The sequence below is a fragment of the Lagenorhynchus albirostris genome, chromosome 9 (genome assembly GCF_949774975.1).
Source record: "Lagenorhynchus albirostris chromosome 9, mLagAlb1.1, whole genome shotgun sequence".
Classification (NCBI taxonomy): domain Eukaryota; kingdom Metazoa; phylum Chordata; class Mammalia; order Artiodactyla; family Delphinidae; genus Lagenorhynchus; species Lagenorhynchus albirostris.
In genome coordinates, this window is record NC_083103.1 from 13,257,284 (window position 1) to 13,284,528 (window position 27,245).

A 27,245-nucleotide genomic window follows, 5' to 3' on the forward strand; every position below is an offset into this window, starting at 1 on the left:
AGAGACCTCATATTATTATCTGGTTAGGCCTCCAGCAACATTAGGCATTATAGCGACTTGGAGACAGTACAGAATAGTGGCCTTTGTAATACTGCAGATGAGGCTTGGTTCCTAATTCTGTCATTTATTAGCTTGTGAACTTAAAGAAGCTATTTTAACTTTTCTGAGCCTCAGTTTCCTCATCTATAAAATAGAGATAATAATATTACCTATTTCAAAGAATTATAGTTGCTGAAACATAGTATGAGTTTAATAAAACATTTTTTATTATAATATATAATTATTGCGTTATTTTTATTTATTAGCACATTAGACTTTATTATACCCATTTCACAGTTGAGGCAACTGAAGCCCAGAAAATTTCAGAGGGACTTCTCTGGTGGCACAGTGGTTAAGAATCCACCTGCCAATGCAGGGGACATGGGTTCAATCCCTGGTCCGAGAAGATCCCACATGCCACTGAGCAACTAAGCCAGTGTGCCACAACCACCGAGCCAGCGCTCTAGAGCCCGCGAGCCACAACTACTGAAGCCCGTGTACTCTAGGGCCCACGTTCCACAACTACTGAGCCTGCGTGCTGCAACTACTGAAGCCTGTGAGCCTGGAGCCCAAGCTCCTCAACAAGAGAAGCCACCGCAATGAGAAGCCTGCGCACCTCAACGAAAAGGAGCCCCCGCTTACTGCAAGTAGAGAAAGTCCATGCGCAGCAACGAAGACCCAACACAGCCCAAAAAAAAAAGGAAAAAAATTTCAGAAATTTTCCCAAGATTATGGAGTGAGGACTTATAAGGATAGGAGCTCTTTTTCTTCCCAGGGCAGAGCTCTTTTCACTTCATTATGCTTCTATAAATCAATACAAAACTCAGGTCTGCGAAAGAAGGATTTTCAGTAGATAAATTCACAATCAAAGGAAAATCAGGAACTTCTACCATTCAGGTCTCCTTGTCTACCAAATACTACTTCCTATTCAATCATATACGAACACCTTTCAAGTTGAGTTTTGTGCTTTTTGTGTTTTTTTTTAAGGATTTTGGAGCTTTGATGCTGGCTCACCTCTTAAAATAACTTGCCTCAGGCCAATATGGTGTTTTAGAGTTATAGAAATGTCAGGTAGAATGGCCATTACCAAAAAATCTACAAACAGTAAATGCTGGAAAGGGTGTGGTGAAAAGGGAACCCTCCTGCACTGTTGGTGGGAATGTAAATTGATACAACCACTACAGAGAACAGCATGGAGGTTCCTTAAAAAACTAAAAATAGAACTACCATATGACATAGCAATCCCACTTCTGGGCATATACCCTGAGAAAACCATAATTGAAAAAGAGACATGTACCACAATGTTTATTGCAGCAGTATTTATAATAGCCAGGACATGGAAGCAACCTACGTGTCCATCAACAGATGAATGGATAAAGAAGATGAGGCACATATATACAATGGAATATTAGCCATAAAAAGAAACGAAATTGAATTATCTGTGGTGATGTGGATGGACCTAGAGTCTGTCATACAGAGTGAAGTAAGTCAGAAAGAGAAAACCAAATACTGTATGCTAATGCATATATATGGAATCTAAAAAAAAAAAAAGAAATGGTACTGATGCGGCAGGGCAGGAATAAAGACATAGACATAGGGAATGGACTTGAGGACACAGTTGGGGGGTACTTGAGAGGGGGAAGCTGAGGTGAAGTGAGAGTAACATCGACATATATACACTACCAAATGTTCAATAGCTAGTGGGAAGCAGCAGCATAGCACATGGAGATCAGCTCGGTGCTTTGCAATGACCTAGAGGGGCGGGATAGGGAGGGTGGGAGGGAGGTTCAAGAGGGAGGGGATATGGAGACATATGTATGCATATGGATGATTCACTTTGTTATACAACAGAAACTAACACAGTATTGTGAAGCAGTTATACTCCAATAAAGATCTATTTTAAAAAAATGTCAGGTATGTGCCATTCACATAGATTATGTAATTTTTAGTTTTCTAAGAACAAGAAACTGCTCACTTGGCAACTAGATTTCTATCAGCACTGTGGAAAAAAGTCTTAAGATTTTTTTTTTCCAACAGTGTACTGCTAGATAAAAGCTATAGTCAATAGCATTTGGAAACAGTTATAAGCCTTACTAGAGTTCGGTATTAGTTACATACACCAGTGGGTTCACTTTTGGAGTGCTACATACATGGTATACAGCTTCTTTTTTTTTTTTGGCCGTGCTGCATGTCATATGGGATCTTAGTTCCTGATCAGGGACCTAACCCGTGCCCCCTATAGTGTAAGTGCGGAGTCCTAACCACTGGACCGCCAGGGAATTCCAGTAGACAGCTTCTTAAATGGCAGGATATAGAACTTTATCAAAAAGAATCAAGAAAAAAGAGAGAAAGAACAAGAGACGGTCCTCATTCATAATAAGACCAAGAATAAGAGTGGATAGTATGCAATAACCTAAAATACAGATACAGCTGTAGATTCAACATTTACCTAACACCTACCATATAATAAGCATCATGCCAGGTATTGGGAATACAGGGATGAAGAAGAAATGATGCCTACCCTCAAGGAACCAGCACAGTAGGGAAAAGACTTATAAAGGAGATGGGGGAGGGGGAATAGAGTAAAATGAAAAAAGCCAGGAAGAAGCACTGTCCCCAGAAGAATCATATTTCATTTGGCAAGGAGCCTCAAGGGTGCTCGTACAGATTAAATAGCCTAGAAACTTGACCCCTAGGCTTGTCAGTTCTGTAAAAGCAAGCAAGGCTATTCAATCTCAGTCTTTATTCCCAGTCCACCTCATTTGCTTCAGCCCATACCTCGAGAACAAGTGACATTCCTTGTTCTACTTCACCCTCCTTTAGAAGACTGGGAGAAGAAAAGGGACCAGCTCTGATCCTGGCAAGCCTGTTTTTCCCAGGAACTTGAAATTCCAATCCATAAGAAATCTAGATTTTGTTTGCAAGACTTACAGCTCAGCAAAAGAGCTGGGGGAGTCAAGAATTCCCCTAACAGCAACCCAAGTTAAGGCCATTAGAAGAGATGTCTGATCTTCAAGGAAACTCTGGAGAACAGAAAGGAAAATAAAATTGTTTTCAAGGAGGATGGACTTGAGCTCATGATGCACCATAAGTAGAAGCCTATAAGAGGCTATTCTTCCTTTTTTAGAATGCTTACAATAAACCAGAAAAAAAGGAAAAAGAAGACAAATGATTATATAAATATGTTGGCATTTTGGTAATAAAAATAATTTTTTGTATTTCTTTAGCATATCCTTTCATGAAGACCAAGGTATTTTAAACTGATTATTTCATTCAGCCTAAAAACACTTCTGTGATACCAAAAAGAAAGAAATAGGTAAGAGAGATTAAGAGGTATAAACTTTCAGTTGCAAACTAAATGACTTACGGGTATGAAATGTACAGTGTGGGGAATATGGTCAATAACTATGTAATACCTAAAAAAGAAACAAAAACAAAAAACTATGTAATATCTTTGTATGGTGAACTATCACAACTAGACTTATTGCAGTGATCAGTTTCAAATGCATAGAAGTATCAAATCACTATGTTGTGTAACAGGAGCTAACAGTGTTATAGGTCAATAATTCAAAAACAAACAAACTCATAGAAAAAAAGATCAGATTTCGGGTCATCGGAGGTGGGTGGGGGATAGGAGGAAGTGCATAAAGGCAGGCAAAACTTCCAGTTATAAGATAAACCAGTACTAGGGATGTAATAATGTACAAGATGATAAATATAATTAACACTGCTGCATGTTACAAATGAAAATTGTGAAGAGAGTAAATCCTAAGAGTCCTCATCAAAAGAAAAAAGTTTTTTTCTATTTCTTTAATTATCTATCTATATAAGATGATGGATGTTCACTAAACTTATTATGATAATCACTTCATGATGTATGTAAATCATATCATTATGCCATGCACCTTAAACTTAGACAGCACTATACGTCAATTATATCTTGGATAAATTATAACTTGAAGAAAACAATTTTTTAATAAATTAAAAAATAATCATTTTGACTTTTACACACTCCAAGCATACTTTATAAAGAAACACTACTCCTCAAAGATGTAATCTGTGAAAGATGTCCTGCCTCTAGAAATAATCTTAAATCATTAAGTGATTGACACAGCCTCCTGTAGAAAGAAAACTGCAGAGGAATATCATCCTAAGCATTTCCACGAAAAAAGCCAGCCAAGAAGAACACAGGCTAAAGGAACACTGACTAAAGGAAATCAGAGTGAATATTCTGAATAAGAGGGAAAGTTAAAAATTATAAGAGGAACCTAAAAAAACCAGATCTAATAGATCAAACAAGCAGCAGTTGAACTTTTATAGTTATCACCACTCATGAGACTTATCATTGGACAAAACTAGCTGCACCAAAGGCATGTTCCAAAACCTGTTTGGGCAGCCCTCAATCAGTCTAAGCATTCACTGCCACTACATAATCAGCATTGCCCTGCTCTACTTTTCATGTATCTTGCCTGCTTCCAAAAGCCTCCTCTGGGCCCACGCTATAGGCAAAGCACTCATGTACTTACTATTCAGTGAAGAACCTGGCAATGCCATATTGGCTAATATCTTCCTTGTTCTCTAGCAGCTGGCATACTGCATCCTCCATGTATGTGAGGACATGGCGCTGGGCTACAAAAAACAAACAAACAAAGACAGAAAGAGAAAGTGAGAGGGATACAAAAAAAAAGTCCTTCCAATCCCAGTAGGCCATGAAAGTCAATCAAGGTGTTGGTTCTGTTCTAGGAAGTGGACCGGAATAGGCAAACCAAACTTGCTGGCCCTAACTGAGCTAGTCTCAATGGGCAGAATGGGAGATGCTGTAGAACATAACCTATTGCCGTGTGATTGGCTGTTAGTATTAATATCAACCCTTCACTCTTCATTTCAGTGATTAGGGTGAGGAGCTTTAGCACCATTTAGCAGGTACACCTGGGAATTCTTTCTTCCTACCTCCTTCCACCTTCTTCCACTTCTGCATGTCCCAGAAATTTATCCCAGGGAGTAATGATTCTATGCCTGAAACATGGATGATCTGACTGCAAGGAAAACTCAATTCTTTAATTTAAAAAAAAGTCACTGAAAAAGTTTAAGGACCATGAAGATTTCAGTAAAGTTGTCATAAGTTATTAACCTTGATAAATAATAAGACCATGAAATCTGTGTGGCCCAATTTATCAGAAATCATGTTTTCTACATTTGTTGTGACGGATAAATGTGTGACTTAATCATGGGCTTGTAATACAGGGTGTGATGAGTATTAGAATTAGACAGACCTGGGTTGGAATCATGGCTCTGTCTGATAGCTTAATCTTGGATAGTTATTTAATCTGCACCTGTTTTCTTCTTTATCAAGTGTGGAAAGAAACATTATTTAATTAAATTAATTTATTTATAAATTGAAGTATAGTTGATTTACAATGTTGTGTTAGATTCTGGTGTACAACAAAGTGACTCAGTTATATATATATGTTCTTTTTCATATTCTTTTCCATTATAAGTTATTACAAGAGATTGAATATAGTTTTCTGTGCTATACAGTAGAACCTTGTTGTTTATCTATTTTATATATAGTAGTTTGTATTTGCTAATTCCAAACTCCTAGTTTATCCCTTCCCCCTTCCCCTTTGGTAACTGTAAGTTTGTCATCTATGTCTGTGGGTCTGTTTCTGTTTTGTAAATAAGTTCATTTGTATCATAATTTATTTTACTTATTTTTATTTTTTTATACATTTATTTATTTATTTTTGGCCACATTGGGTCTTCGCTGCTGCATGCGGGCTTTCTCTAGTTGTCGCGAGCGGGGGCTACTCTTCGTTGCAGTGTGCGGGCTTCTCATTGCAGTGGCTTCTCTTGTTGTGGAGCACGGGTTATAGGCGTGCGGGCTTCAGTAGTTGTGGCACGTGGGCTCAATAGTTGTGGCTTGTGAGCTGTAGAGCGCCGGCTCAGTAGTTGTGGCGCATGGGCTTAGCTGCTCCGTGGCATGTGGGATCTTCCCGGACCAGGGCTCGAACCCATGTCCCCTGCATTGGCAGGCGATTCTTAACCACTGCACCACCAGGGAAGTCCCTGTATCATATTTTAGATTCCACATATAAGTGATGAAAGAAACATAATTTAATTCTTTCTCAAAACATGGTCAATCAACTTCTTGATCTGAATCACTTGAGACACCCTGTTAAAATACAAATTGATCATCTGACAATATCTCAGACTTGGTGACCTTAAAATTCTAACTGGAGCCCAGTAATTTTTAACAGGTACCCTTGATGTTTCTGATGTAGTTTAAGAATCACTGGTTAAGAACTTTGGCTTTGGAGTTCCAAGACACTTGAGTTCCATTCTCAGCCCCACCAAATGCTAGCTGCATGACCTTGAGCAAATTATTCTGCAAGCCTATTTCCTGTGGATAATAATACCGTTACTATTCATAAACCACAATACCTGGTTTTCTTGATAATATATTTTATTAAAAGCTATGTCAAAGGGCTATTGGAGGTTTACTTCAGTAATACAGCAGAGCTTCTAATATAGCAGGTGCTCACGAAATGCTTGCTCCCCTTCCCTGAGTTTTGTCTTTAGGTATAACAGTGGTAGCCTGGCACACTTCATATAGAAACTTCCAATTCAGTACTTCCATTTGCCATCCTATTTTTTACAAAAAAGCAAAACAAAACAACTTTTGTCTGGAACAGTAAGAACAAAAAACCCAAAAGTAATAAATATCTTGCCAAAAAGCAGTTCCACAAAGTTGCTACTGAGATGGGCATTTGCCTCTTTCACATTTTCATCCTTCAGGAAAATATGAAAGAATTACCTAAAATTTGTAAAAATAGGTACTTCAAAAAAACATTCCTGAAGTCCTGGTAGTTTAGTGAGATTATAAAGCAAGTAAGTTTATCTACCCAAGCTCTACTCAAGTGAGTCTTTGACAGTGGTTACCTAAAGTTTCACCATATTTACACCAGCCTAAAGTCCAGATGAATGACATGTTTACATTCCATGACTTATTCTATCAATATGAGTGCTTCCCAAAGCTAACAACTATCAGCTACCACAAACATTCTCTAACCCTGACCTCAGAAAAAGATGTGAAAACAAAACCAGTGCTTCAGCAACAGTTCATCCAACTGGAAAACTATTTCGCTAAGAAATGGCCAAAACTGACAGTGAAGTGAGATAATACATGACAACCTCTTGGGACTTCCCTGGCAGTCCAGTGGTTAGGACTCAGTGCTTCCACTGCTGTTGGCCCTGGGTTCAATCCCTGGTCAGGGAACTAAGATCCTGCAAGCCACGTGGCATGGCCAAAAAAAAAAAAAAAAAAAAAGATATTTCTGGCATTAATTGTTTTATAATTAAGCATATATGAAATCGGGAAGAAAAAATGGCCAAACCAACATTAAAATCAGGTATACTTTCACCTCTGAGTTTCCTTCCCTTATTCCACTCACTTATCCTGGTCTTACAAAAAGATTTCTTCCTTGGGCTATATAGGCGTTTATGACTTAGATCTACCTAAGGCTACTACAAGACTAGGGGGTTTTTTTGTTTTGTTTTTTTGCTTTTTTTTTTTTTTTTTGGTTTGGTTGTTTGTTTTGTTTTTTGATGGTAGAAATGAAAGAGCTCTACTTAGAAGCAAATCCTGCTGCTTCTCCCCCCTAGCTCCAGGGACTAAAAGTCAATGTGAAAGCCCTTTAAGGGAGAAATGTTTTCAGAGCAGTTAAAATCAAAGTACTTTCGTCCTCCTCAAAAAAAGGAGGACTTTTCTGGAAAACAGACTTTGCATGAGGAAAAAAAAAAAAAGCAGGGGGGGGAGAGGGGAAGGAAAAAAGAAAACAAATATAAATAAAGGACTATACTTATTTAACATTCAGCTACCAATCAGACATTTAGAGTTTAATATTACACATAATAATGATAATAACAGCTCTACCAATTTTGAGGACCTGTGCAACTTACTGAACAACAATGGGCCAGAGACTGTGCTAATTGTTTTACATGCATGATTTTATTTAGTCTTCACAACAATCCTATGATAGAAATTTTGATCATGTTTCTGTTTTACAAATGGGAGAACTGAGATTTATAGAATTAAAGTAACTTGCTCAAGATCACACAGCTAGTGAGAAGAGAAGCCAAGATTCAAACCAAGGTGTGTCCTACCAAGAACCCATGCTTTTAACACTATATACCACACTGCCTCATCACTGACACTTTCTAATCAGTTTTAGAAATAAATATGATCTTCATTTTACACAGAGCACAAAAGCAGGGGTGTATGTTGATAGTAAAATCATCTGAGAGATGTGGTCCACTTGTGTCCATGTGAATTCATATGTGTGTATGTGTCTATATCCTGTCCCCACCTGCATAGGTATGCATGCTAATCAGCATTTGTGTGAAGTTAAAACTTGTCCCCAAATTTCAAAGTTTCTTACGAAGAACCACCCCACCACAAAATATTCACTCCACCCATTCCTAGTTCGGAAAGTAGAAACAGAAAGCCCTAGTGCTCTTTTTTCTTTTTTTTTCTTTTTTTTACATCTTTATTGAAGTATAATTGGTTTACAATTGTGTGTTAGTTTCTGCTTTATAACAAAGTGAATCAGTTATACATATACATATGTTCCCATATCTCTTCCCTCTTGCATCTCCCTCCCTCCCACCCTCCCTATCCCACCCGTCTAGGTGGTCACAAAGCACCAAGCTGGTCTCCCTGTGCTATGAGGCTGCTTCCCACTAGCTATCTATTTTACATTTGGTAGTGTATATATGTCCTAGTGCTCTTTTCATCTGTGCGTGAAGCGAAGGAGCTAAGAAGAGCCAGCAGAGGTAGGAAGAAGTTCCTCCCCAAGAATTTCACACAAGCCAAGTGCAAAGAGCTCTCTCTAAATTGCTGCTCCCTAGTGGTTTCCTTCCTGTGCAGCTCTTATCATTCCAATGTTCCTTCTGTGGTTAAGGGCACCACCCAGCCATGGAAAATCCTTGTACTTTACCAAACTTCAGCGAGACAGAAGTTCAAAGCTCTTGTCTGGCAATAAAACATGGAGGGTGTCACTTCATGTTATTTTTTAAATGCAAAAGAATAAGCTTTAATTTATGTGAATGATTAAAGAATAAAAACTGCACACCTGCACCCCTGGAGGGCAAAGATATCTGGGCACCTTAGCTGCCCTCTTGGAAAAGGAAAAGCATTTCAGATTGGCTTTTCTTCTTCTGCTTTACTGTGATTTCCACAAGACCAGGATTAAGTTTTCTGACATGAACCAATATGCTCTATTGTTCTGAAATCCACACTAAGGCCCAAGAGTCCATGTTTTGCTCAGACAGCATCGCTCACAAGGTTCATATAAAGATCATACAGTGTTTACTTATCTTTTACTTAGATATTTCAGTGCAGTGTACTGAAGCTATAAGTGCTTATCTCAGACTGCACTGCACTGAAATATCTAAGTAAAAGATAAGTAAATAGGGCTTCCCTGGTGGCGCAGTGGTTGAGAGTCCGCCTGCCGATGCAGGGGACACGAGTTCGTGCCCCAGTCCGGGAAGATCCCACATGCCGCGGAGCGGCTGGGCCCGTGAGCCATGGCCGCTGAGCCTGCGCGTCCGGAGCCTGTGCTCCGCAACGGGAGAGGCCACAACAGTGAGAGACCCGCTTACCACACACACACACACACAAAAAAATATATATATATAAGTAAATACTGTATGATCTTTATATGAACGTTACGAGTGAAAGCAATTGTGGATCAGAAACTTCTTGGTTCTCCGTTGAATCACCTCCTGCTGATCACTTAATCTCTATATACCACAGTCACTCTTGCTATAAAATGGGTATGACATTAAGAATATGTCTAATAGGGCTTCCCTGGTGGCGCAGTGGTTGAGAGTCCGCCCGCCGATACAGGGGACATGGGTTCGTGCCCCGGTCCAGGAAGACCCCCGCATGCCGCGGAGCGGCTGGGCCCGTGAGCCATGGCCGCTGAGTCTGCGCGTCCGGAGCCTGTGGTCCGCAACGGGAGAGGCCACAACAGTGAGCGGCCCGCGTACCGCAAAAAAAAAAAAAAAAGAATATGTCTAATAATAAACTGCTTCTTTAGAATACATTTGATATACACAGAAGGTAACATATTAATGATTATGTTATTATTGCTACATACTAATTTCACAGATTAAAACAACATAGCAATTTATTGCAATGGTTAAGAACATGGGCTCTGGAGTCAGGCTGACCTGGATTTGATTTCTAGCTCTGGTACTTATTAGCTGTGTGACTTGAAGCAAATTACCTAATCTCTCTGCCCTTTTCTGTAAAATTGGGAAATAATACCTACCACCTAAGGTTGTAGTGAGGAGTAAATAAAATAACTTATGTAATAATCTTAGCATAGTGCTTGGCACATAGTAAATATGCAATAAACATTAGCTATTATGTTTATTATTGTTGTTTTATTACAGTTGTTACTACATATCCCTCCCAGACATCGCACCTCACAAGACATTGGGTTTCAACATTAAGGAACACCCGGAGGCCAACCTACTATAGCCCCCTACTCACCTATTTAAAGTTCTGCTCATCTAACCAAGGATGTTTACAGATTATCTTCAGGGACTCCTGGGCTATATAAAACCCTACACATATGATAATATACATAATCTATACCCATTTCAGCTATAGCCTTTAAACTTGTGGGAAGCATTCATTTATTAACTGTTAATTACTCAGGAGGCTCTAATTTATACGGGTAAAGTCCACAACTATTTCTTTTTACTCTCTTCCCAAGCATAAATACCATCAAAGCATTAGCTATTTATTTTGCAATTAAATGACAAGGGGTCTCATTTGAAAATTTTTGCTTGACAGGCTACCTACATCATTGAGACCACTCATTTTATTATATTAGTATTTTATACAGAGTCCCTGTATTAGAATAAACAAGTTTCCCCAGAAAATATTCACATGAATTACAATATGTGATATTAACAGATACAAGAGCAAGAGCAGTGTAAGTGAAAAGCAGAGTACATACATATATTCAACTTTAAATCTGACTTTCTTCTCCCTTACCAGAGTCCTTTTGAGACACATTTTTGTCTTTGAAGCCTCTTGAGATTTAGATGCTGGCTGGCACAAATAAGTGCTGAATTAAATTAAGACTGTTCTCTGAGATTAGAAAAGTAACCCTGTTAACCAACGACCTGTCACGTAAACTGTTTAGAAGCTTCAAGTTTAATATCATATATAAATCACTAACATGATATAGTATTTGATCTTGTTAAGTACATATAGATAGCTTAATGGTTTAAAAAGTTAATAAACCTCTAAAACTAATTATTTACATCCTCCATCTTTACTGGTATGTCCTGATCCAGGGACACAGTATGTTCTGGTAAAATATTTTATCACCCATACAAGACCATCTTTGATCTTAGACCACACTAGACCAATTTCCTTTGACCAAAGGAGATGGGGAAATGAGGAAAACCAGCACATGCAATACTTATACAACCCAATGAGGTAGGAAATAGACTTTTTTGAAGCTCAGAGAGGTTAAGGAACCTGCTCAGTCTTAAAAAATGGCTGAGCTAGAATTCAAACTTAAGATTTAACTCCAAAGCCCATGCCCTTCCACTTCAACCCTAGCTCTCAAAAACAAAACAAAATAAGAAAAAGCTAAGAACCTACAATGTGTCCCATTTTACACTGTATTATCTAGAAAACACTGGCTCTCCATTCTTAATACTAGAAAAGAAACTTCAGTTGGTAAATAGGATAAAGTATTGGCATGATCTTTAAACTTAAAAAAATGTTTATTTATAATTACATATTTAATTATTTTTAAAGATTCAAACATACAGAAAAAAGTAAAAAACCAATCCCAGTTCCCAATCAGTTTGGTACTCATACTTAAAAAAATATATAAACACAGTTTGTGAGCTTGGTTTTGTTTTTAAGTAAATGACATATACTTTTGTGTACCTTACTATTTTCACTCAACCGTGTTTGGAAATCTTTTATGAAACAATATGGAACCAACTTATTTGCCAATGGTAAATACTCCTCTATTGATAAATACTCAGGTTGTTCCCACATTTTCACTATAGCAAACTGTGCTGGGTTGAACATTCTTGTACTTGTTTTCCTGTGCATACGTACAAGAGTTTTCCTAAGGCAGATATCTCAAAATTGAATGGACATGTCACAGGATGCACATATCCTCATGGTTTTTTTTTTTTTTTTAGTTTTATTGAGAAACAATTGACATACATTACTGTGTAAGTTTAAAGAATACAGCATAATGGCTTGATTTACATATACTATGAAATGATTATCGCAATAGGTTAAGCTAACATCCATCTTCAAATATAGATACAATAAAAAGAAAAGAAAGAAGAAAAGAAAAAAAGAAAAATTTCTCCTTGGATAAGAGCTCTTGGGATCTACTCTCTTAACAACTTTCCCATACATCATACAGCAGTGTTAACAACAGTCATCATGCTGTACTTAACAACCCCAGGACTCATTTACCTTATTCCTGGAAATCTGCACCCTGTCCTACCATCACCCCCACCATCCTCCTATTCTCCTTCCCCCAACCCTCTGCCTCTGGCAACCACATGTCTGATCTCTTTTTTCAGAGTTTGGTGGGTTTTTTTAGATTCCACATATAAGTGAGATCATAGAGTATCTGTCTATCTCTTTCTGACTTATTTAATTCAGCATAATGCCTTCAAGGGCCATCCATGTTGTCGCAAATGGTAGGATTTCCTCTTTTTTTTTGCAGTACGCAGGCCTCTCACTGTCGTGGCCTCTCCCGTTGCGGAGCACAGGCTCCGGATGCGCAGGCTCAGCGGCCATGCCTCACGGGCCCAGCCGCTCCGCGGCATGTGGGATCTTCCCGGACCGGGGCACGAACCCATGTCCTCTGCATCGGCAGGCGGACTCTCAACCACTGCGCCACCAGGGAAGCCCAATTTCCTCATTTTTAATAATATTCTGAATAATATTCAGAATATTATTAAAATAATATTCCGGTGTGTGTATTTTTTCCACAACTTCTTTATCCATTCATCCATCAATGGACACTTAGATTGTTTCCCTATCTTGGCTATTGTTAAGTATGTTACTATGAACATGGGGATGTAGGTACCTTTTCCATTTTGTGCTTTTGTTTCCTTTGGATATATTCCCAGAAGTGGAATTGCTGGATCACATGGTAGTAGTTCTATTTTTAATTTTTTGAGGATTCTCTGTACTGTTTTCCATAGTTGCTGTACCAACTTACAATCATAACAACAGTACACAAGAATTCCCTTTTTTCCACATCTTCATGTTTACTAGATATACACAGTTGCTTTACAAAGGGTTATTCCAATTTATACTCCTCCCCACCATGAGAAAATCTGTTTTCACTAAAGCTTTGTGACTTTTGCCAATTTAACAGCTATAAAATAGTTTCTCACTGTTGTTTTAATAGTTTAGTCTTAATTACTTAATTAAATAAAGTTAAGCATATTTTCATGGTTACTTGTATTTCTCTTCTGTGAATAATCTGCTAATATCCTTTGCCCATTTTCCTCTCTGGCTGTCTTTTTTCTTTCTTGATTTGGAGGTTTTTCTAATTCTCTATATGTGCAAATATGGGTTTTCTACCTTATGGGTTTTCTTTTCATTTGTTTATGGTACCCTTCATTGCACAGTTTAAAATGTTGATGTAATCAAAAGTATTTATGTGTGCCCTCTGTGCTTTGCGTCTTGTTCAAACAGGCCTTCTGTACTCCAAGTGTATAAATCTATTACCCTATATTTTGTTCTGGTATGATATTTAATTTAAGCTAATTACGTCCCTTGCCAAAATTGTGAGTTCACAATTAACATAGTCAGTATAATACAAAAAGAAATTTAAAACTTGCGGTGGAGAAAAATAAAGTAAAAGTGTTAACCCCAAATCAAGCTTCTCTAAACACTAACTAGCTCTGAATATAAAACAGCTGCATGTCAAGTTTAACTTTGGGCCCCCAGAAAAAAACTGTAAATGAATCACAACTTGCAGATCAATATCTTGAGAAATATCCTTTACATAAATGCAGGAGGCCTCCCTCTTTTAATAGCTCTTGATCATTATGGAGTTTGCTTAATGGTAGCTAAACCTATAAATATAATAAAATGACAGCCAACATTTATTAAGCTCTATGAAAGACAGCATTCTAAGCATTTTATAGGTAATAATTCATGTACTGCTCACAACAATCCTATGAGATGGGTACTTTTATTATATTTCCATTTTACAGGTGAAAAAAGGAAGACTCAGACATGTAATTTACCTAAAGGTTAAAGGGCTGGTAAGCAGCAGAGACAGGATTTGAATCCAGGCCTTTGGTCTGCACTACACTATATTGCACCCCTTAAAGAGCTACGGAGCATATGTATCAAATGGAATTTTCTAAGAACAAATGTACAAATTAAGGAAAGATCTTTTACATTAACAGTTATAAAACAGACAAAACTAATACATTGCATTTGGACACCCAAACCACCACAGTGCTGCTATACAGCTAGTCAAACTCAAATACTAAAAGATAAGCCAGGAGCAAAGAAAGCATTACACATATGTTAACATCACCTGTGACAACCAGAAAACAAGAGGTGACTAAAGGTCTTTATGTAAAGTAGAAGACAAAAAACTAAAGTCTACTTCCTTCAACCAACGGTGGTATTGTACAAGTTAACAGCTGAGTCCCCTGACATTCAAACAGTTTCTAGTCAACCATTAATCCTCTCCTCTCCCTTCTCCTTCCTAAAACTGGTGGTGGTGGTGGGGGGTTTGGGGGGGGAAGAGGCAGATGTCAATTAAGGCTAAGTACTTAAATCTTATTGCTTCAGTATTTCCAGCCTAAATCTCATAATACAGAATTAGTACGTTTGAGTCTTGCAATTTCAAGTGCCAGAAACTACAGAAATCTTTTTTCTTTTTTTTTTAAGGAAGCTATTACAGAGATCCAAACTTAAAGCAATCAGAGAGCTGACCATAACAAAATTCACTGCCTAAATGCAGAGAAATCTAAAGTAGCACTTAAGTTTCCCACAGTTATGATCTATGGGATACATGAAGAATCCAAGCATTGTCATGACAAAAGCTTTGCAGAAATAGTTACTCATAGAGCAGTATAGTTATCAAATCAACTCCATAAACATTCACAATACCATTTTCCAGAAAGCACCATGAATTAAAAAAAAAAACCGATAAACTGACAAACATGGAGAAATCATATTGTCATAATGTGCAACTCATAATGTCATGTCAGGCAGGGAAGTATTAATGTTATAGGGTGAAAATGAATTGTGCTACATAGTCATTAAAGGTTGTAGCCTTTGTGGCAAACCATGCATTTACAGATTATCAGCAATTATGTTTGGTAATATGCAATTTAACTATGAATATACAGATTAGTGATATTAATGCAGCAAGGTACGAATGCAACAACTTATCAATTACTTGACATTTTACATTCAAACTATTTCATAAAAATTAGTTGGCACTCACAATAACTCATAAAACAGCAACAGGGTCTCATTTAATCTAGTGGCAGAAAGATACAGAAGAGTTCTAATTAAAGGCAGCTGAAAACTCATGGGCTTAGAATTCCCAATCTTCTCTCTTCTGATTGATACTGCTTCTGTATGAAGGTGGAGATTCTTTTTCAAATGAGAGTCTCACATGTCAAATCCCCACTCAGAACTATGTCTACACCCTGCTTATGGGATATGGCTACAATAATGCTCAATAATCCCTTTGAGTTTCTATTTTTGTTATGAAAGTAAAGGATGCTAACATAGATATTTATAGATGCCTAGAGGCCTAGGCCAAAGTGCACAAAAGTCATATGCGGTGAATGACTGGAACAGCATAGGCTAGACAGAGAGGCCCTAGTTTAGTTTACACAGGAAATTCATGCCATCATTTAACATATCATCTAAATTAATGGTGTGGGGACTTCCCTGGTGGTCCAGTGGTTAAGGGTCCACGCTTCCACTGCAGGGGTGGCAGGTTCAATCTCTAGTCAGGGAACTAAGATCCCACATGCCACACGGCACGGCCAAAACTAAATTAATTAATTAATTAAACTTTTTTAAATGAAAAAGAATAAATGGTGTAAAACACCAAAGTACCCTATAAAAATATGCTTTGGATCTATTTTACCAGAGCCACATAATTTTTGACTTATTACTCAAATGATTAATGGAATGTTGGCATGTTGCAATGTCCAAGCCTACCTCTCCTGCCAGGCTCCACTCAAATGCCACCTGGTCAGGAAGCTTTCCCTGATTATCTCCCAGCCAGAAACAACCTTCCTTTTCCTGAACTTCCTAAATACCTATTCTAAATATTTCCAGTGGCACTTTCTACTTTGATATAGAGTTATTTCTGTTACACGTGTTACCTCCATTGTTAGACTTCCTGCTCCTTAAAGACAGATAGGTACCATAACTCATTTGTCTTTTATCCCCTGTAACACTCAGAATCATTCAGTGTCTTCCACATACCAGTCATTCAAATATTTACTGAATGAGTACATAAAATGTATCACTATTTATAAACTGTGGTGCTATTCTTTATTCAACTCAACCATTTCAGGACTGTGCCTTCCAGGTGGGAAACACTAAGTGCCAAAACACATTCTGTTACAATATTAGGGTTCTTACAGGAAGCCATTTTTGTCCTGTTCTCAACCCTTCTTTCTGTTGCCTTTTTACTGTTCTGTCTCTCTATTCCAGTGAGAAAGTACTTGTCTCTTCCATTGTTACCAAGAGCCTCATTATGTTCAAGGTAAAGTGAAAAAATGCATTCGATGCAATTACCAGTTCCTCACAAATTTGGGGGCTACTTGTCATTTCAACATTCAACACGTGAATAAAAGAAAGTCCAAATTCTTTTCACTCCTAAGAACTATTTTCTTTTTTTCTTTTAGACAAAATGGAAGCACACAGCACAGGAAGCAGTTCTCAGTAAGCCACCGTTCATAAACAGCTTTACTCAAAGCGTAACAAAGGTTCTGTTGTGCTCTTGCATGGCAGGGCCAGTAAGCAGCAGGAGCAGATGAACTCTTTAAGAAACAAAGGTTCTGTCTTCATGCAAATGTTTGCATTAATAAAAAATGAAGGAAAAGATATAGAAAATGCAGGCTAGCTGGACATAATGGGTCTCTAAACGGGAGGTTTTTCACATTTTTCAGGCGGAGTCAGCAGGTCTTTTAAAAACTTTGTCATTCTGAACATTTCACAGACATCACAAGAAAGACATGCAAATAACAGAAGCAAATCAAAGGACATCCCGCTGCTCTACTGGCGCCTCCCTCATCCATGCCTGGTTTGTCATTTTCTGTTAACCCTAGTGCCGGCTGCTGTTTCGTTGAGGAATGGAGTCCCTAGACTATGTGGCAGTACATGTCCAGCCAGCTGGCCCCTGCACTGATGACATTACAATGCAAGCCATGTACTACCACTCAGGGACACGTGCTGCCAGGCAACAAGTCTAGTGTCTGACTTTTATACACCCAGCTTGCAAATCTACATTGGAAAGAGCCTCTAGACTAACCACTTAATATAATCTTGAGTGTAAGCATCACTGAGTAGTTCTCTGAAGATGGACTTACTAAGGACCAGCCCTCCCCAGTGAAACCTACAATAAGGACCTTAAAATAAATATAGAAAATTTAAAACCTTGTGAGGGAAAAGGTTTACCAAATACTTACTATGTGCCAAGCACTATACTATGGGCTTACCATGTGTTATCTCATTTAATCTTCATATCCACCATTTAAGGTAGATACTTATCCCCATTTTACAACTGAGGAAATTGAGGTTTTTGAAGGTTATTCACTTGCCCAAGGTCACACAGCTTATAATGGCAAGCCAAGACTCAAAGCTGTCTAATGACAAATTTCTCTCCATTCTTTGTATTTTTCTCACCCCTTACTTCTGTGTCTTTTGTGATTGAAATCCAACTTACTCTGAAAATATCACAATGACTATATTCATCCACTGCATGACCACTGAAGTGTATTATTACTCTTTCTCCATTTTAATCACTTGGAGTCTTTATCATTCATATTTTAAGAGTGAGTGGCTTTTTGTTAGGTCATGATAAGAATCTAATTAAAGCTGCAAATGCTTCCTCAAAGAAAAATGGATATAATTTAATATGCGTGTATAATTTTAGAACATTCAAGAACCTCCTAAGGCTCATCTATAGCTCCCCTGAGGGTTCATGGCCTACACGTTAAAAAAAAAATCCAGCACCCAAATCTCTCTTCCTAGACACACATGGTCAGTTTTCTTTCACAATGATGATCTATCAAATTCCAACCCGAAAATTCCTTGTCTTCCTCAACTTCTACTGAACACAGTATTCCTCTTCACCAGGACATGAAATCACTTATGTCCTTCCACAGATTGTTCCATTGGCCTCTCTTTTTGTACTTAATTTGGAATCAGTAGCCAGTCACTTTGTCACTATTCTCACCACTGCTCCTGAATTATAAAAGCTTAAGGAGTAGAAAGACTTTAAGATCGTATCATTCAACTCCAGTCATTTTAGAAATACAGAAATTGAAGTCATTCTTCATTCTTTTTACCCTTGATTCAGTAATAGAAAGTCTTTGGGCTTGCTCAAATGCATCCCTTAAGTTCTCCATATTTCCACCTATAACCACATTGCCAAAGTTTTTCTTTGTACAAACAAACAAAAGGAGGGGCTTCCCTGGTGACGCAGTGGTTAAGAATCCACCTGCCAATGCAGGGAACACGGGTTCGAACCCTGGTCCAGGAAGATCCCACATGCCGCAGAGCAACTAAGCCCGTGCGCCATAACTAAGCCTGTGCTCTAGAGCCCGTGAGCCACAACTACTGAGCCCTCACACCACAACTACTGAAGCCCACGCGCCTAGAGCCCACGCTCAACGAGAGGCCACTGCAATGAGAAGCCCGTGCACCGCAACGAAGAGTAGCCTCCGCTCGCCGCAACTAGAGAAAGCCCGCGTACAGCAACGAAGACTCAATGCAGCCAAAAGTAAATAAATAAATTAAAAAACAAACAAACAAAATGAATCATGGTAGCAACTGAATTATTTTCAAATATTTTTTTCATACTCCCTGAATGGACCTAACTTTTTTAAAGTAATAGTCAAATGATATTATCCAGCCTTCTTCTATCTTACTGTTAGTCCATTCAGGCCTCTGGTACCAATCATAATTCAGAAACAATTATAAAAAAACTGTTTTTGTCCTATAACGCTGGGCTGAAAGATAATCTAAGTACCGATAATCAGATTACTGAATTATACTGAACTCTTAACTGGAAGACAATCAGATGAGGTAAATTATTACATGCCTTTACGATAAAAGGCAGAAAAAGAGGGTATTCTAGAAAAAGTAAAGAAGGAGGCTATTTCAGGGGGAAAAAATGGCAAAGTTCAACAGTACTGGAAACTTGGAGAACCAAAATATAATCATATCAAATGGATTTAAAAGAGCTGGTTGAATAAAATAAAAGCAGTTGTCTACAGAACATATGAGAGGGGGAAAAGGGTAAAATGTGACAGGGTGAGAACAATTCCTCTCAATGTATGCCTTATTATATGTTTTGAACTATTACCTAGTCTATACATATACATATATAAAACATATATATAATAAACACGTATTAATACTGTGTATGTATACACACATTCTAAAAAGATTGCAGGTTGAGACAATGTTGACTCTTGTAACTGATATAGTATTATTAATAAAGCATTTATACAATAGGACTTTGATTTCTTCAGAGATGAGAAAAGGCTAAAGTAAAAGGAACTAAAGACATTTATAGATAAGAGGGTTCAAAATTAAACCAGTATACCCCTTGTATTTCCTAGGGTTTTTCCTTTCTCATTTTTCTTTCCTTTTTTATTTACTTATTATATTTTTCAAAATTTAATGTTTTGACATTAGAAATATTGCTTTATACAAACATTGCCAAGTATAAAAATATATCCCTAGAATTTTCAGTTTTCCCTGCTCAAAGAACTTTGCTATCTCCCTAAGGAGATATACTCATTTTGATTCCTTGACTAATTCCTCCAATCCCCAGTGATCTCCTTTTCCTCCTGAACTCCTATTACTTCTTACATAGCACTTGATTTCATGCTGACTTAAAAGTGTTCCACTTATTTCATCTGTGAGTATCCCCAACTCACTTACAATTGAAGACATCCCTTTGTTCAATAATTATTTAATACCTAAGCATGGTCCTTGTCCTTGAGGAGTTTATTTACCATCTACTGGAGAAGCAGACATACAAATTAACAATGACAGTATAGTATGATAACTGTTATAAAGGAGATATGTGAAAAATGTAAAGAGAAAGAGTGCCTATATCTGTCTGGGAGAAAGAGTGTTTCAAAGGATCTGAAAAAATTTTCCAGGTGAATAAGTGGAGGGAGGAGGGACTTCCCTGGTGGTCCAGTGGTTAAGAATCCGCCTTCCAATGCAGGGGACCCGGGTTCAATCCCTGGTTGGGAAACTAAGATCCCACATGCCATGGGGCAACTAAGCCTATGCACTGCAACTACTGAGCCCCGCGTGCCACAACCAGAGAGAAGCCCGCACGCCACAACTAAAGAAGCCCCCACGCTGCAATGAAAGATCCTGTGTGCCGCAATGAAGATCCTGAGTGAAGCAACTAAGACCTGATACAGCCAAATAAATTAATTAATTAAAAAAAAAAGTGGAGGGGAGATATTTAACACAGACATATCAGCACATGCAGAAGCATCAAGATGTGTAAAGCATGGTAGATCTGGAAAGCTAAGAATAGTTGAGTATTGCTAAGAGATAAGGCCGGACAGCATCATCACCATAAAGGGTCTTATAAAAGAGCACAGATTTCAGGAAGCCACTGAAGGATTTTGAGCAAGAGAGTGACAATCAGATTACTATTTCTGAAAGATCACTCTGGAAGCAGTGTGGAAGAACTGAAGGGAGAAAGATTAGAGGTACAGATAAGAAGTAGGGCAGTTGTTGAAATAGTCCAGGTCAGAGAGAGTTAAGGCCTGAATTAGGGAAGTAGCAATGGGAATGACAGATAAAAGCAAAAGAGGAAAAATCAATGGAAGTTGGTAATTGGTTGGATGAGAGGTAAAGGATGGGGGAGAATTTAGGATTATTTCTGGGTTCCTTTCTTGGGCATTTGGGAATATGATGGTTCCATTCACTAAGACCAAAATACAGGAAGAAAAGTCTGTATTGTACCCCCTATGCGTATTTTGCAGCATCAAGCAAAGTGCTGAACATACACATAATCAATTCATTCCACTGGTCAACCGGCTGCCTTGAAAAAAGGCCACAGAACCTTTTGCTTAATGAGCTCAACCGGTTACTCTTCTAAAGCTGGCATCAATCACCATGCATTGACATGATTCCTGGGTACAGGATAGCTGAAATGGACTAATTCACCCAGGAAACAAGCAAAATGAAATAGGCAGCACTTACGTGAATGTGAGGTACGTGCGAGTGTGTGTGTATGTCTGTGTGTTGGGGATGGGGTGGGGGGGGGAAGTTCATAACAGAAAACATCCATATATTTATATAATGCTGTGACAGAGACTGCTAGTTGCTGACTCTAGTAACCTTTTTCTCTAGAAACGTACTCCAATTTTTACCTGGCTACATGGCCACTGGCATAAAGATCACATTTCTCAGCTCCTCTTGCAGCTAGGCTTTAGTCATGTGATTAAGTCATAAAATATAAGCACAATATGGTGCGGGTCTTCTAGAAAGTCCCTAAATGGAACTAATTCAGCTGAAAGATGTCCCTTATTTACCTCAGAAGATAACAGAGAGCTACTTCAGTCCTCATGGATCATGAGGCAAAAGATGGAATCTATGGGTAGGATGTTGGAGTAAAAAGACCGAAACCTGAGTTCCTGATTACACCTTGGAGCATACCATATCAGCCGTGGACTGCCCATCTTCAGAATTCTTTTCCACAAAAGAGAAATAATCATCTAAGTCGATCAAACCACGTTATTTTTCTATTGTATTCAGACAAAACTAATATAAACATAAAACATCCATGTATTTGCCCAAAAGTATAAATGAAGGGATCAAACTAACATACCAATCAGGAGGCTCATTGGCCTATCCATTGATTTAGGTTAGTGCATGCTAGGCTAGCATAAAGTGTTTCCAGACATTATCCTAGCATCTGAAGAGATGTACTGTTCTCTTCAATGCTGGACCATTGTTGTAAACACGGTAAGGTCTTACTGACTTTTGTGACTTGAACAGTAACATCTGTAATGCCCCTGAAAGTTTACTAAATACTTTCACATACATTATCTCATTGAACCTTGCAACCAACCTAGGAGTCAGATAAGGCTGGGATTATTCTCTCCATTTTACAAATGATGAAACTGCCCAAGGTCATTCAGTTTATAAATGACAGAGCAGAAACTTGAACTTTAATCTCGTAAGTGTAAACATAACCCACTGAATCACAGTGGATAATTCTTAGAGAAATTCTTAGAGATATTCACAAAGTTTAAAATGACCATGATTAATAATAATTAATATGAACATAAATACCTTGATTGAAAAACAGATCACAAGTCAATATCTTAGTATTTCACAGAACTTACATAAAGACATTTTAAAATTAATTTTTCCATTTACTAACCGAGGAAGCATTCTGTTCAATTTTAGAACTGATGACAGCACCATTTCCTTTGATCCTGCATTTTGCACTAGAGAGGAAAATGAAATGAGGGGCGGCACATGAAGTAAGTAAGTAGCAAAGGGGAAGCAGAACTTCTCTCTAATGGCCCCTTCTCTTTGGACAGCCTAGGTCAGATTCCATCTAGTTCCACCTGTTGGTGGTATAAGCCACTTTTACAATTGCTTCCAGAAATCTCTTATCAGGAAGTTTATACTGCTCAAATAATTCAACCCTTCAAGGAAAGGTGAACTGACCTTTAGTCCAGCTCTTAAACAGTGAATTGATCCCAGCCCTGCACTGCCATCCCACAGAGAGGCCCCCAGGCTAACAGCCTGAGCAAGAGGGTCTTGTTACATGAGCCCTGGTTTCTAATCCTTGTCTTATAGATGGCTCCATGAGGCATTATGCAAGGTATTTCACCCCCCTCCAAACTGAATTTTCCTCATTAGATTATGGGGGAGAAGGATACTCTCTAGAACTATTTGGAAGCCTGATTAAGCATTAGTGAACATTTTGCTTTTGTAACAGTTAATATAAATAGATATGGAGAATGAAATTACTGCATTCTCTTCTACTTCTCTGAATTTATACTTTGTCTTCCCAAAACAAAATGACTCAGTGCAGAGACTCATTAATGGACCTAGTTTAAGGAAAATATTAAACTAAGGAGAAAGATATGAATGGTGCTAGAGAGAGAAGGAAAAGATCAAAGAAACATGACTTTCAATATCACTTTCTTAAGATTATAAAAGCATAGAGCTGACAGTAACCTTATTAGGCCATCTAGTTTAATACATTTTTAAAATTAGAAATCAATATTGTTATTGTATTTTAAAACATTATTTAAACACAGAATTCCTTTATCTTAAAATAGCAAGAATTTACATATCTCTATGGTCCCTTCTCATTTTCACCAAAATCCATAGGTTTATATTTGAGTTCTACTTTTTAAAAAAAATTTGTACAGGCTTTTTCATACACACACACACGCACACACACACATATGGTCTTCTTAGGAATTATTTAATGATATAATAATATAATATTCCACTGTATTAATCTACCTCAGTTTGCTTCTGGATTATTTCCAGTTTTTTATTAAAAATAATGTAGCTATAAACATTTTTACACAATTTATTTTCTCTTTTGAATTACTTCCTTACGATATCTCCCAGAAGTAGGGCTTTAGGATCAAAAGATATACTGATTTTTATGGCTCTTGTTATGCGTTGCCAAACTGCTCTCCAGAGACTATGCCACCTTCAAAAAAAGAAGACCAATTTCCTTGCAGACATCCCAGTATAAAGCTTTCTGTTTTAACTAACTCAAAAATATCTTAATTTGCAAAGCTTAAATTATTGTTAATCTGAATATTTAGTTAGGTTATCTTTCCTCTTATATGGACTTTAAAATTTAATTGTAAAAGCAACACATGAATGTAACAGACCAATACAGAAGGGTATAAAGTAAAAAGTGAGGCTTCCTCATTTGTAAGCACTTCCCTAATTCAATTTCTCAGAGTATTCACTGTCAACAGATTGTTCTACCTCCTTCCAGAACTTTTTCTATGTGTGATCATACATATATGTACAAATGTCAACTTGTTTTTTTACAAAATGTAACCACTTTGTACACATTCTGTAACTTATTTTGTCACTTAATACTTAACGTACATCTTTCCATATTAGTCTAACACATCCTTTTCAACGGCTGCATGGTAATACCTATTATAAAAATATCATAATTTATTAACCATTCTCTTACTGATGGGCATGCAGATTGACTGTAATTTTTCACTTTAAATTTTTTTGAAGTATTTTAACACTTTAATTCAACTAGAATTCATTGAAGCACATGGTATGAAGTGTGAATCTGAATTTATTTCTTCCATATTCCTTCCAATTATCTCAACTAATGAATTTTTCACATTATTTTGTTACACTTAGTTTGTCACAAATTAAATGGATATGTACTTTGGCATCTATTTCTGGGAACTCAGTTCTATTTTACTTGCCTATCTTTAGGTTAAAAACTAAGTAACATAATTTTTTAAAACTTTCTATGAAAGTATCGTAGTATACAGAAAAATATGAATTTGCACTTATAATCAGCACCCTAGAAAACCTCCTAGAGTCTCCTTCCAGCTGTAAGCCCCCCAAGGGTAAATACATAGACTAATTTTTCCTGTTTTGGAAATATGAAATCATGCAGTATGCAGTCTTTTGTGTCTGGCTTTTTTCATTCAACATCATATTTAGGAGGTTCGTCCATACAGCTGTGAGTTCATTAATTCTCATTGCAGCATAATATTCCATTATTGAATACACCACAATTTATTTATCAATTCCCTGTTGACAGCATGTTTTCAGTTTCTAGTTTGGGCCTAATATGAATGGTGTGACTATGAGCACACTAGCATAAGTCTTTTAGTAAACTTATGTCTGCATTTCAGTTGGCTCTGTGCCTTGAAGTAAATGACTGCGCCATAGGGTATGAGTATGTTCAACTTTAGTATATACTACCAAAGAGCTTTCCTGGTTTGCAGATGACCACCTTCTTCCTCAGGGTGAAAAGAGCGATTATCTCTTTTGTGTCTCTTCATATGATCCCATGATGAAGCCTCCACCCTCATGACCTAATTACCTCCCAAAGGCCTCACCTCCAAATACCATCACATTGGGGATTAGGGCTTCAACATAGGAGCAGGGCATAAGGACATTTTCAGGTGATGAAAATGTTATATATCGTAACTGAGGTGACAATTACATGGCTATATACATATATCGAAGCTTATTAAATCTTACTCTTATAATTGGTGATTTATGGATGATAAATTACACATCCATAAAAATGACAGAAAAAAGAAAGATGAGTTTTTTCTGAGTTAATGACAAACTTTGTAATTTATGAACTATTTGTTTCTGAAAGCTCAAAAAAAATCACCAACTTGTTTGTGTACTTTTAGTTTTATTATTTAATTCTATTTTATATTTTCTTTGGTTTGCTACTTTGCTCCTTTTCTAAATTCTTTAAGCTTAATTACCTTTTTATTTCTTATTAATTTATAGCAATAATTTTTCCTCAAAGTATTGCTTTTTGCCCATAGATTTTAATTGTGCTGGGATCAAAAAATAGTTTATTGTTATTTCTCAAATTTATTATCTAACATAGTTGTAAAGGAAAGTAATTTTTAAACTATCCTTGTGGTTAGGTAACTTTTAAATTATACTTTTATTATCTCTAATTTTATTTTATTATAGCTTGAGGATGCAATATATATAATTTCTACTTTTTATTAACCAAAAACTTCTTTGTATATGATAAATGTTTGTAAAAGATCCATATATTTTTTATTTCCAAATTTTCCCCTTTAGTCTTTTCCTAAATGTTCTAATTTTACCTTATTGTTTGTACATGTTGTTTGTACATACCACATGACTAATGTATACATACCATTTCCTTAGTGATGATAAACACTGAATATTAACTTAAGCAAAAATCATAGTTTTATTGGAAGGCTAGGAGGAAGGAAATTTAGAGGATATAAAAGCACTAAATCCATCATAAGAAGTCATTAGATAACATCTATAACTGAAAAATCAAGGAGAGTAGTTTAAGCATGTTACTTTAAAATATGTAGAAAAATATCAAAAGACATGGTGAAAAAATCTGTAAGTAGTCTTCTCTGAGGAGTAGGATTTAGAGGCGAGAAGTTTGGGTGGTATGGTACTATTGTGTTTTGTTAAAACTTTCATAAATCCATTTGACTGATAAAATTCTGTAGTTAATAAAAATATACATTAAATTAAACAATTTTTGTTCTATTTGGATTTTCCCTCTTTACCCATTATTTGTAACATGTTGTTTTCCTAAAAGTTTTTCAATCATTTCATCTAATTATTACTTTGCAATATTTTTGTATTTTTTCTTTTAGAATTTACATAGTCGACTTTGTTCCTATTTACGTTCTTTGTTGCTTCTTTTTTCAAAGGATTTATTTATACATCCTTACTTCAAATGTCTTAATGCTGCTCAGAATTCTTATACTTGTCCCTAGTCAAGCTATCTTTCTTCCTTCCTACAGCAACTTGTTTCTTCTCTTCCTCAGCAATACAAATTTTCTTTGCTCTCTTTTATGCCTTTTACTTTTGTTTCCCTAACTCTTAAGGAGATAACCTTGAATCTTACTTCAAAGACAAACACGAGGTTAAGTGGTCAGGTAAAGAACATCAACTTTCAGCTCCATTTCTAAGCTTAACTCTGTCCTTCACCATTTTTTAAAATTAATTAATTTATTTATTGTTGGCTGCGTTGGGTCTTCGTTGCTGCGTGCGGGCGTTCTCTAGCTGCGGCAAGCAGGGGCTACTCCTCGTTGTGGTGCGCAGGCTTCCCACCCTGGTGGCTTCCCCCATTGCGGAGCACGGGCTCTAGGCGCACGGGCTTCAGCAGTTG

At 37.2% G+C, this 27,245-nt stretch overlaps 1 protein-coding gene across 2 annotated transcripts in view; it reads right to left on the reverse strand.

Annotated features, from left to right (window-relative positions):
* Positions 1-27,245, reverse strand: part of CSTPP1 (centriolar satellite-associated tubulin polyglutamylase complex regulator 1) — a 186,485-nt gene that overhangs the window by 144,909 nt on the left and 14,331 nt on the right. For both annotated transcript variants that reach the window (XM_060157711.1, XM_060157710.1), the window contains exon 2: positions 4,566-4,668. In XM_060157711.1, the coding sequence (XP_060013694.1) occupies positions 4,566-4,593 (28 nt within the window). In that variant the 5' untranslated portion in view covers positions 4,594-4,668. The remainder of the gene's footprint in view (positions 1-4,565; positions 4,669-27,245) is intronic.